Source organism: Canis lupus, chromosome 32, assembly GCF_011100685.1.
Source record: "Canis lupus familiaris isolate Mischka breed German Shepherd chromosome 32, alternate assembly UU_Cfam_GSD_1.0, whole genome shotgun sequence".
Lineage (NCBI taxonomy): Eukaryota > Metazoa > Chordata > Mammalia > Carnivora > Canidae > Canis > Canis lupus.
The window spans coordinates 38,716,731-38,729,245 of NC_049253.1; the positions used below are offsets into that span (position 1 = coordinate 38,716,731).

At 48.4% G+C, this 12,515-nt stretch overlaps 1 protein-coding gene across 1 annotated transcript; it reads left to right on the plus strand.

The window, feature by feature from the left end:
• The first annotated feature begins 5,220 nt into the window (after window positions 1-5,220).
• On the plus strand, window positions 5,221-8,078 carry SOWAHB (sosondowah ankyrin repeat domain family member B). Its single transcript, XM_038581749.1, has one exon. It carries the CDS (start codon window positions 5,248-5,250, stop codon window positions 7,465-7,467), a length of 2,220 nt encoding a protein of 739 aa, XP_038437677.1. The 5' UTR covers window positions 5,221-5,247; the 3' UTR covers window positions 7,468-8,078.
• Window positions 8,079-12,515: the final 4,437 nt, after the last annotated feature.

Below are 12,515 nucleotides of genomic sequence, written 5' to 3' on the forward strand. Positions count from 1 at the left end.
TCTAGGTTTTCAACTTATCTTTCCCTGTTGGGTTTTCCTCTAGCACACTAGACATGATCATATCTCGTGAAAGAACTACCAAAAAAAAACAAACATGATCTGATATTCTCCTTATCTAGATTTCTCTCCTTTCTTTCATGGCCCAGTCTCTCACCCACTGTTACCCCACACACTCTTCGCCCCTCTGAAACCTGACTTCTGTCCTCCCCACCCTTCTGAAACTCTTCCTGACCAGACTCCAGTGACCTAACAGGCCACAATGATCCTATTTCACTTCTTATCAGATTTGGCGCCATCTCTAGAAAGCTTTTCCTTCTTCTGCTTCTGTGACGCCCACTCAGTGGTGTTCCTCTTCACCTCTAGAAGCTCCTTCTAAGTCTCCCTAACACGATTCTTTACCTCCTTCTCCTTGGTAAATCATGAACCTCATTTCACCCTCCACCTCCTTCCCATCCCACTGCCTGTACTTCTCTCTCTAAGCAATTTTGTCATCGCCTAGGGCTTCAATGGTCATTAACATATGCTAATCTCATGCATTCTTGGAACCTCAAACCTACATTGCTTGCTGGATATTCCTGTTTTTATGGCCCATAGGCACCTCAACCTTAATATGCACTGAACGGAATTTATCATCTTTCCCATTTTCAAAACCAACTCTTCTGTTCTTTCTATGTAGATGATAAACATCCATCCAGTGACTCAGGCTAAATGCATGAGAGAAGCCAAGCTTGTCCCTCTCCCCTCTCTGCTCCCCCTCCCCCATCCCAGCTCCTCTGGCTCCAAATCCTGTTGAATTTACCTACTAGCTATATCTCTTCAATCCAACTGGTCATCTCCCGTTCTTTAACACAGCTGAACTCAGAGCTTTTGCAACCTTTTTCTGGATCATCTCAATAACTTCTGGACTGTTCTCCCTGCTAAGAGTTTCATCTCCCTCCTCCAGCCTAAAGACTTGATACTGTTTTTTTTCTTTTTCTTTAAAGATTGTATTTATTTATTCATGAGAGACAGAGAGAGAGAGAGAGAGAGAGAGAGGCAGAGACATAGGCAGAGGGAGAAGCAGGCTCCTGGCAGGGAGCCTGATGAGGGACTCTATCCCAGGACCCTGGGATCATGACCTGAGCCAAAGGCAGCCGCTCAACCACTGAGCCACCCAGGAGCCCCTGATACTGTTTTTTTTCTTTGGCATTGTTATTCATTTATGTCTTTTTTTCCCTTTCGTGTCTTTTTCTTTTTAAGATTTTATTTATTTACTTGAGATAGAGAGCACAGGGAGGGAGAGTGGCAGAGGGAGAGGGAGAAGGAGGCACCCCGTTGAATATGGAGCCTGACTCAACTCAGAGCTTGACTCCAGAACCTTGGGATTGTGACCTGAGACAGAAGGCAGATGCTTAACCAACTGAGCCACCCAGATACCCCTTTAGCGTCTCTTTCAAACTAAAAAGCAATATACTTTTATTGTAAAATAGTCAAAAAGTTTCTAAAGCTATACGGAAGAAAAGTCACCCTGATCCAGTCCTCAAATCTTACTCCCAAATAAGCCTTTTTCCCCCTAAAAATGTTACTAAATATGATGTATTTCTTCTACTTAAAAAAAAAAAAAAAAGATTATTTATTTAGAGTGAGTGCATACAAGCAGGCGGAAGGGCAGAGAAAGAGGGAGAGAGAATCTCCAGCAGAATTCATGCTGATCTCAGAGCCAACGTGGGGCTCGAGTCCACCACCCCGAGCCAAAAATCAAGAGCCAGAGCCTCAACCAACTGAACCACCCAGACGCCCTTCTATTTCTTCTACTTTAAGAGGCACCTTTCCCTCCCTCACATTTAACATCTCTGAAACCAAAATGCATCATACAACCCACGGCATCTTAAATTTGGTTAAATGCACTACAGTTCTGCAAAGTGCTATTTTTACTTGTTAATATGGGTCAAGATTCCAAACCAGCACTGCCTCCAGGCTGATCTTTGTAAAGTACGAATCTGGTCCGGTGACTGCCTTCCCCCCCAAATTCTTCAAAGCTCCCCCTACCCCATGCTGGCTCTCATTCTCTGACTCTCCCCTATGCTTCCAGTCTCCTTTCCAGCACATCCACACACACTGTCTCCCTTGAAGCCAAGTAGTTCTATTTGCAGTTAGTTCCCCAAATACACCATGCTGAGCCAGCTCTATGTGCTTTTATCCAATATTTTCTCAGCCTCTTCCTCACCTCTTCTACACAAAGTTGCTCTGACTGGAAGATTGCCTGCTCCCCCAGGCTAAGCCTCGGTTTTCCTTTGCACACCACCCCTTATCTCCTTCAGCATTTGGTGCACATCTCTGTGATTTCTCCAGAAATCACTTAACACAGGTTCACACCATTTCTCTTTTTTTGTTGCTCCCAGCAGATAGCAAGTTCTTGAGCAAGCTTTCTCCTTTACATCCTTTCTTCTTTACATCCATTTCTAGTAGCTCCAGAACAGCATGGCTGCTCCATAAATATTTTTTGAAATAATGGACTGTACAGGAGAGAGGCATTAAAATGCTCCTGAGGTAAGCTGAGGAACATTCTAATTAATCATCCTGGAACCTGGGATCTGAAAGAGAAAAAGGAGGAGAGACGATCTGGATGCTAAACCCCTGTGCACCCAGAAATCTAAAGTAATTTGGATTTTTTTTTCTTCTCTTTCCCTGCATCTGCTCCTCAGACCTACTAATTCCACCCTTGACTACAGATAATCTGATTCCAACAACCATGCCTTGATGAGCCCCTTCTCTCTCCCTGGTTCTTTTAAGCGCTTCAAGTTCATATTATTCCTCCTTGTTGCCACAAGATCTCTTTTTTAACCAGAAAGTTTGGAAAATACTAAAGGGGTTAAGAGGTTCTTTTCACTTGCCAGTCTACAATGCCCACCCAAGTTGAACACTTGGACTCCCTCCTGCCCTAGGTGTGGACACACCTCTCAATTCCACCAAGACCCCTTACCAGGAAATAAACACAAAAGGAAGCTGAAGCTTAATACAAAATTTATATTTTAATAACCATCCTAAAATCTTGATGTTAATGTTCCACCTCAGCAAAAACCACTATCCCGCTCTCAACCCAGTATTGGGTTTGAATTAGAGAAAATGAAAATGCCAGAAACAGACACAAATGTTTCCTAATTCTTCTTTTTGACACAGATCATTCAAAGCTAAGGATTCCAATTCATCCATGGAAAACTCTCGGGGTGCTACTGCAGACTTAAGATGAAGCTCAGCTAACATGGTCCACGTGACAGGCACTAGATTGGTCTATGTTGACAATTGTAGGGCCAACATACTTTCAATACTCTCCCTTAGAAAAGGACAGGGACTCATGAAGCAACCAAAAATAGAGCAGAAGGAAAAGTGGAAGGATAAGGGGAAGTATAGGAGAGAAAAGGCGTAGGATAAGGCAGAAGAAAATAAAGACCTTATGATAGGCAATGTGGCTGAAGAAAAGAATGGGGGAGGGCAGGGCACCTGGGTGGCTCAGTGGCTGAGCCTCTGCCTTTGGCTCAGGTTGTGATTCTGGGGTCCTGGGATCCTCCTGTCCTGGAGGAGCCTGCTTCTCCCTCTGCCTGTGTCTCTGCCTCTCTGTGTGTCTCTCATGAATAAAGAAAATCTTAAAAAAAAAAAAAATGAGGGAGGGCATGGAACCATCTGTAAACAGGTGGAACAATACAAGTAACTTGGGCATGGAAACAGGACCTCAACTCAAAGACCTCAATTAAAGAAAGCACCAGGCCAAGAAGTGGACGGATCTTGGATCCCAATGAAGAGGGGAAAGCAGCTGGTAGAAGCGCTGTGACTCTACAGTCTTGAGGCCGGTGAAAAAGACAGCTCTGGCCTACAAATGGACCCAGAATTAGGAAGTTTGCACCTGTCAATGGAGAATGAGAGTCAAGGGGCCCTTCTAAGGTCTGGAGTAGTGGGGTCAAATGGGGTAAGCTTGCAATTTGTTTTTGTTTTTTTTTTATTGTTTTGTTTTTGCTTTTTTTTTTTTTTTTTTTTTTTTTTTTTTTTGCAATTTGTTTCACAGCGTGCGGGGCTGGGGTGGTTGGGACTTTACACCCGGAGAGAAACCCCCCCAGGACTCAGGCCAAGGCGAACTGGACCGCACCAAAACCTCTTCCGCTCACCAACTTGGAAGTAAATAAAAATGAAGTGACCCCAGACAGCACATCCCTCCACTGCACAATCCCTGTTCCTTGAAAGCGGCTGAGGCGATCAACTGTCAACCTGATCTTTCCTTTTTTTTTTTTAATTTTTATTTACTTATGATAGTCACAGAGAGAGAAAGAGAGAGAGAGGCAGAGACACAGGCAGAGGGAGAAGCAGGCTCCATGCAGGGAGCCCGACGTGGGATTCGATCCCGGGTCTCCAGGATCGCGCCCTGGGCCAAAGGCAGGCGCCAAACCGCTGCGCCACCCAGGGATCCCCAACCTGATGTTTCCTTAACGTGAGACAATTCCTAAGAAAAAGAAAGGCCGAAACCACCCCGCACCTGCAGAGCGATGTGTCTCTTCCGTGCGGACTGGGGCGTGTCCGGGTCCTCGGCGGCCGGGCCGGCGAGCAGGCCCGCCAGGAGGTCCGGGTCGGGAACGGCGGGTCCGGACCGCGGTGCCGCCCGGGGCGATCTGGAGAGAGCGGCCCGCAGCGCCGGCGGAGAAGGGCGCGTTCCGGGGCCCGCGCGGGGCCGGTGGGGTCACACCTGCTTCCGCACCCAGGGGCCTTCGCCGCGACTTGCGCAGCGCGGGAGCGGGCGGGGGCGGGCGCGGGGGCGGGCGCGGGGGGTCCGCGGTCCGCGTTGCGCGTGGCCGGACCCAGAGGAGCGGCCGCTCGCTCACCTGCCGCCGCGCCCCGCCCCGCCCCGCGCTTGGCTGCGCGCTCGGGGCAGGGCCGGGGGGACCGACCTCCGGGCGGAAGGACGGGAGCAGGCGGGCCGGGCCCTTCCCCCGAGCGGGGCGGGAGGCGTCGCCGGGCGCAGGTGCAGCGGACTCCGACCTATCCCGGGGGCCTTGGCGAAGACGCCGAGCAGGGGCGGCCCGGGAGCCGCCTCCCTCCCCGCCTCCCCGCCCCCCGGGCTGCGTTGGGGCTCCCGGCCCGGGCCTCCTCCCCGGGAACCGCGCGGCGCTCCACGGCGGATGGAGGCGGGCGGCGCCGGCCCGGGCGCAGGTGACACTCGACAGGCCGGAGCTCGCGCTGCGGGGGGAGCGCAGGGAGGGGCCCGCGGACGCCGGGGCGGCGATGGCCCGAGAGCTAAGCCAAGCGGCACTGCTGGACTTCCTGTGCCGGGCCGGGGGGAGGGTGGCCAACGCCGCGCTGCTGAGCCACTTCAGGAGCTTCCTCCGAGACCCCGACGCGCCCCCCGGCCAGCACCAGCGCCGCCGCGAGCTCTTCAAGGGCTTCGTCAACGCGGTCGCCGCGGTGCGCCAGGACCCCGACGGCACCAAGTATGTGGTGCTCAAGAGGAGGTACAGGCACCTTCTGGGGCAGGGGGGGCTGCAGCGACCCCGCGCCCCGCCCGCGGCCGCCGCCCCTGCAGGAGGAGCTGCGTCCGGCTCTGGGCAGGGCGCGGGCGGGGGACCGCAGCCTCCCGGGGCGCAGCGGCGCGGGGAGGAGCCCGAGCGGGAGCCCGAGCGGGAGCCGGCAGGTGCCGCAGCCCCAGCGCCGCACGCAGCTCGCCGCGGACCCGCAGCCCGCGGCGCCCGGGAGGCACCCCCGGGAGGCGGCCCTGGGCCCCGGGCAGCAGCGAGGGGCGCGGCCGCGGAGACGCGAGGCCGCTGCCGGGATCGCCTCGCGAGCAGCCCGCAGGCTCTGCCGGGGAAGCAGGGGCTCGGGGCCGCCCCGGACGCCGCCACCCCCGGGGATGAGCCCGGGGCTGCGGGGCGGGGGCCGCGAGGACAGCCCGCAGCGCCCCGCTCGCCTCCCGCACGCGTCGAGGCCGTTGGCGGCCGGGCTCCCCCGCAGGCGCTCCCGTCCCGCGCCGTGTCCCCCGGGAGCGCACCGGAGCCGCTGGCCCTGGGCTCTCTGCCTCACCCCACCCTGCGGCAGCGGCAGCCCCAGACACCCAGGGCCCGTGACCAAGGCCCCGTCCGAGCCTGGTCCGTGCTACCGGACAGCTTCCCCCGGCCACCCTCGGAGCGGACCTGCTGGGTCGGGACCCCTACCTCGGAGCCTGCAGACCCCACGCTCCCCTCTCACTCTGCCCTTCCTGCTGTTCCGGAATCCTGTCCCGAGAACCCTCCTTTGACAGTCTTTCGTAGTATTCGGTGTCAGCTGTCCCTCCAAGATCTGGATGACTTTGTGGACCAAGAGAGCCATGGCAGTGAGGAGAGCAGCAGTGGGCCCAAGGAGTCTCCTGGGGGTTCCGAAGGGGGGCTGCAGGTTGCTCTGGGAACCCCAGGTGGGAGAAAGCTCAGGAATCCGGCAGGAGGTCTTTCTCCAAAGGAGGGCGGCCTCAGGGACGGAGGGGACGGTCACGCCTCTCAGCAGCTCTCAACAGAGGCGAATGGCCTTGCAGGCCACCCCCGGGAGTCTCTACCCCGGCCAGCCCCCAAGTTAAGGAGATCCCTGAGGAGGAGCTCTCCGGCTCGGATAGCCAAACTGTCTTCTTCTGATGAGGAGTATCTTGAGCACGACTTGCTTAAAAGGACTCGTCGCCCACCACGATCCAGGAAACCCTCCAAGGCAGGAGCAGTGTCCAGCCCAAGAGTGGATGCTGTTTTGATACCAAAGCCTGCAGACCTGAAGGCTGCTGTTGCGGAGTGGGGTTGGCCATACACCTCCTGGGCCCCGGCTGGGGCGGAGTCTACAGCCTTGGTCCCACAAAGACCTGAGCACAAGTCATCTGTGATCCCCCTAGATGCCAGGGAGCATGAATGGATTGTGAAGCTTGCCAGTGGCTGTTGGATTCGGGTGTTGACTTTGTTTTGGGAGGACCCCCAGCTGGCTCTGCACAAAGACTTCTTGACTGGGTACACTGCGTTGCACTGGATAGCCAAACATGGTGACCTCAGGGCGCTCCAGGACTTTGTCTCCAGTGCACAGAAAGCGGGCATTGCTCTTGATGTGAATGTGAAGTCCAGTTGTGGGTATACCCCTCTGCACCTTGCAGCCATTCACGGCCACCAGGGGGTCATCAAATTGCTAGTGCAAAGGTTGGCTTCTCGGGTGAATGTCCGAGACTGCAGCGGAAAGAAGCCATGGCAGTATCTGACCAGTGATACCTCGGGGGAAATATGGCAGCTACTAGAAGCTCCTCGGGGCAGGCCCATTTTCCCCGTCTATCCTTTAGCCCGAAGCTCTTCCCCCACCAGGAAGGCCAGGAGCCGGGAAATATCTAGAAATATCACTCGCAAGACTTCCTTTGCTGCACTACTCAAAAATCAGCACAGCAAGTGGAAATTGGCCAACCAGTATGAGAAATTCCCCAATCCAAGAGAAAGGGAAGAGTACAGTGACTGAAGTGGTCCTCTCTTCCACCATCCCCTCATCCTTGAGATGTTCAGTGTGAAAATTCAAGGGCAATAGAAAAATTGCAGAAGTGTTGGTAAGGAAAAGATTGATCATGGGAGATGGCCTACCTTGTGTTCACCTGCCTGGGTATCATGTCAGCATATCCCAGACCTTACGGAGTCATCCAGGCTTTCTGGCAGCTCAAGTCTCTGGGCCAGTGAAACCTAGACATAGAGCAGAGTCAGGTGTTTAAAACCCAGGAGGTGTTCTTCCTCTTTCCTTGCCACCACAGACCTGGGCACAGTGAGCCACGTTGTTTTCCGAAGCAGCTACCCCAGGCCTTGGCTACAGAGGGAACAAATATCTAAGAGGAAGGGAGGCAATTCAAGGGATTAGTGAAGCACCAAATCTCTCTGGCTAGTAGCTCTCTGGCTCCTATTCATTTGAAGGCTAAATCTTGGCTGAGAGTGGAAAGCACCAGCTTTGAAATCACATGGCTCTTGCATCCTCGTTTTTGTTTCCTTTCCTCCTTCTTTCTTTCCTTCCTTCCTTCCTTTCTTTTTTCTTTCTCCTTTCTTTCTTTCTTTTTTTTTTTTTAATATTTCATTCATTTATTCATGAGAGACACAGAGACAGAGAGAGGCAGAGACACAGGCAGAGGGAGAAGCAGGCTCCATGCAGCGAGGCCAATGCGGGACTCGATCCTGGGACTCCAGGATCACGCCTGGGCTGAAGGCAGTGCTAAACCGCTGACCCACCCAGGCTGCTCGCTCTTCCTTCCTTCCTTCCTTCCTTCCTTCCGGCTACTTACGTACTTCTCCTTTCAGTCGATTCTTATTTCGGTGTGATGGAGGTCTAGGGCTTGATTGATTGCGGAGGTGATGGCGGGAGTTCGTGTCGGTATTGTCGTTATGTCTGTAGTCGTGATTCGGGATGGAGGGAGGTCGGTGTAGGGGCGTTTCGTTCTTTCCTTGTGCTTTAATTTCGTTCTTCTTTCGTTCTTCTTTCTTTCTGTCTTTCTTTCTTTCTTTCTTTCTTTCTTTCTTTCTTTCTTCCTTCCTTCCTTCCTTCTTTCTTTCTTTCTTTCTTTCTTTCTCTTTCTTCTCTTTCTCTTTCTCTTTCTCTTTCTTTCTCTTTCTCCAAATCAGTGAAAATGAAATTATTACTGGAGAGTAGAACTTGATTTAAGAGATTCCTGGGCCCTGTCTTCCAGTCTTCCTTTGAATGTAACCTAAGGTGGCTAATGTGTGAAATGATTAGTGCCTTTTTGGGTCTCTTCTCCACAATCAAAGAAGCGGTTAGGTAAGATCCAGTTATGACTGACATTTAAGCCTTTCTTTAAAGAAAAAAAAAAAAAAAAACTAAGGGAAACTTTCCAAATGTAAAAGCTGTTGGTTCATTTGCATAGTTGCTGAAACCATATTTCATGGAAACTTCCCGTGTAACAAATTGCAAAATCAGCATTAGTAGTTTTCAATAGGATTGAATGGCTACCATTGATGTTCTGGGGAAGCAGTAAGGGTTAAGAGGTAAATACTACCTCACCAGGAATTTTCTAAGCTGCTAAAAATATCATTTTATTTGCACTAAACTTATTGCCAATTAAGATGAAATATTAGCCTTGAAGTGTTGTATCTCTAACAGGAAGTGGTCCTTTTAATTGCTTGTGATGGTTTCGATCTTTGTGGGTCCATGGAATTCTGTATATTGCAGGAGAACACTGAGATCTCAGAACGTTGATCTCTTGGAACATAAATTCAAAGACGGCTGAAAAATTAAATGTCCATATGGAGATTGTTAATTTTTTATGGAATGTTTTCGTGTGCTATGGCAAGGATGCTGTATTTTCACAGTATTTTCTTGTTTCTTCTGGATATTTTTCCCCATTAAAATATCAACAAATCTTCATAAATTATTGTACTTACGCTGATTACTGTTAATCTCTTCTTCACAAAATTATGTTTCAATGAATGTAAAATATTTTTCTTTCTTTGTAGTTTTACATTATAATTTTGCTGAAATAAATAGATTTCTGTCCTATTAGAAAACAAAAGATAGGTATACTAAATAAGTCTAAGGGTTGTTTCTTCAAAAAAGACCTGTATAAGAGATGAAGCTTTAGCAAATCAAATCAAGAGAAAAGCAGCACTCACGGACAGTGGGGGCATGGTTCCGAGAGATGAAATTTGAAAGAACTAAAGATAAACAATTATATAAATACTCTAGTAAGCGAGTAATTTTCAAGGAAAAAAAATAAAATATCAACTGCCTTTAAAAGTCAAAGAATGTTTTTAATTTACCATATTTTCATCACAGCATCAATTTATTCAACAAATATATTTTGCCTAGTGCTGTGGGATTTACAAAGGTGAGTGGGATGTGACTTCCTGAAACTTAAAATCTAACAATTCATCTTAACTTAAAATCAATGAGATTTGTTGCTGGTTTATTTATACCTTATCTTGCCCCCCAGGTGCCTTTTAAAGCTGCACTGTGTTAGATACAAGCTTTTAAAATGAGACAGAAAAGAGGCGGTACTAGGAATGAGGACAAAGCTACCACAGCGCAAGAAAAAATTTTCAAAGTATCCTAAGTACAAAATTATGTACTCCAGAGAATTTCATAGGAGGGATTTCCTTGGGCTGGGAAAGTCAGGGAGGGCTTCACAGAGGTGGGGAATGTTCAAGTGAATGCTGCTGACTTTCGAAAGAAACCAGTTTTATTGGTTCTACCGCATTCTTGACATCTGCTCCAGTGTGTGATTTGCATAGCACTGGTGTTGACTGAATGCTTACTGGTCAGAACACAGTATGGATCTCAAGTTGATTCTCATGAGGGCTCAGGTCCCTTTTGCCTTGGTCCACACATTGTACCTATGACTTTGGTCAACTCTCTTACATGGTCAACATGTATGTTAGGAGGGGGCAGGGTGGAAGATGTTGAGAACAGAGTAAAATACAAATCTGTGTCACTCTCTTGCTCAAGTCATAAAGACCACGCTAGGAGGGTTGGCAGGCCTAGCACATTTCTCCACCCTCCTGCCAACCACTCCCTGCCATGAACCCTACCACTGAAGCCATACCAGACCCATTGGAGTGCTAAGGGCCCCACCCTCTCAGTTTCTGTCTTGGTGCTGAATTCCCTTGGTTTAGAACCCCTTTCACTGTTTAACTGGTGACCTTACACTTAATTTTCAAGGGTCAGCTCAACTGTCAATCCTCTAAGAAGAGTCCAGGATAAATACCTCCAAGCCAGAAGATGTATAGTTCTTTCATCAGAATTCTCATAATACTGTGTACACACCTCACTTAAGAGTTTTTGCCACATGGTATTTTAGTAAACTGTTTGAACGTTTTATTTTTCCTGAAGACTTTGAACCAATCTGGAAATTGGAGAATGTGTTTTCAATTCATCAAAATTTAACAGATATTTATGGCACATCTACTATGTGATAAAGATATCATTCCTGCCTTCAAGAATTCCCAGTTTATTGGGGAAGGTGGGTCACTGAAAAATAATTTCAATAGTGCAATGGAGGTGGATAGATGTGTGCATCTAGACTATGAGAATATGGAGAAAGGAATATTTATGGAGAATTTTCTTTATACTAGTCTCCACGCTTATACTGGAAATTCAACATGCGATAAGATGTATGCGTTTCCTGCTCTTGTGGCACTTTCCTGGACCAGGAAAATCACGAATATAAGATGGACGTTAGATGGGCTTTGAAGGGCCAATTGGAGAAAGGAGGAAAGAATATTCCAGAAGGAAGGAGCTTGAGTAAAGCTGCAGGATGTGTTTGGGGGATACTTGAACACTGCTGTGTGACAGAAGTGAGGTGGTGTGGAAAGAGACAAAGATGAAAAGGTCATTTAAGGCCAGGTTGAAAACAAGGGTCTTTTATGCTATGTAGAGAAATATAGGCATTTTCCAGGAAGCCAAGGACTGTCAAAACTCCTCCAGAGAACCTTAGTGTTACTCCAAATACAGATGTTTTCCTAAAGCTTTAATATGAAGACAAAAAATAGATGTCAATGTTTTAGATAGGATGTACTCAAAAGTTTCCCTTTCAAAATTTCTTTATGTCTTCAGTGTTGTTAATGCTTGTTTGCTATGAAGTAGTGGTAGGCAATAGAATAATTTGACAAATGGCAATTTAATATTAAAGGCAAACAGCAGAAATTGTTGATAATCTTAGCTCAACACTTGCCTTTTTTTGTAGACATAGTTGTAAATTAGTGAATTTCAATCTTATATATGGTATATACAATAGTCTTGCTTCCTGCTGTAAAACTGCTTATGGTTCAACATTTCAGGATGTTACACATAGCATGCCGAGACTTCCATATGCTTTTGATTGTAAATTTTTTAAAAGTACCATTGAGATGGGTCACCCGGGTGGCTCAGCGGTTTGGTGCCTGCCTTCGACCCAGGGTGTGATCCTGGAGACCCGGGATCGAGTCCCACGTCGGGCTCCCTGCATGGAGCCTGCTTCTCTCTCTCTGCCTGTGTCTCTGCTTCTCTCTCTGTATCTCTCATTAATAAATAAATAAAATCTTTTTTAAAAATACCATTGAGATACAATTCACATACTATACAATTCACCTACTTAAAACATACGATTCATGGTTTTTAGTATATTCACAACCATTACCACAATAACTTCCTTTACAAGTTTGAGAACCACTGACCCAGGCAAAGGGGAGCCATTGACAGTATAATGCATAGGAATGATACACATTTTTTGATCACATCATTTTATTACTGTAAATGAAAGTCTAGTTTCACGGTAACACTAATCTAAGAGCGTGAAATTCTGTACAGGCTGGTTAGTACAGCAGTGCTGGTGTGTGTGCTCGTTTGCTCACCTCAAGCAAATGATTAAAAATGTGTAATGAAAGCATAGGAAAGTACAGTATTTAAGATCATGACAATGAAACTAGTTTGCCTTGGGTTCCTGTCCTGGCTTGGACAAGACCTTCAACTTCACAATTTTCTCATTTTTAAGATTTTTTTTTTGAGAGAATCAAGTAAATTAATACAAAGCCCTTAGAAAA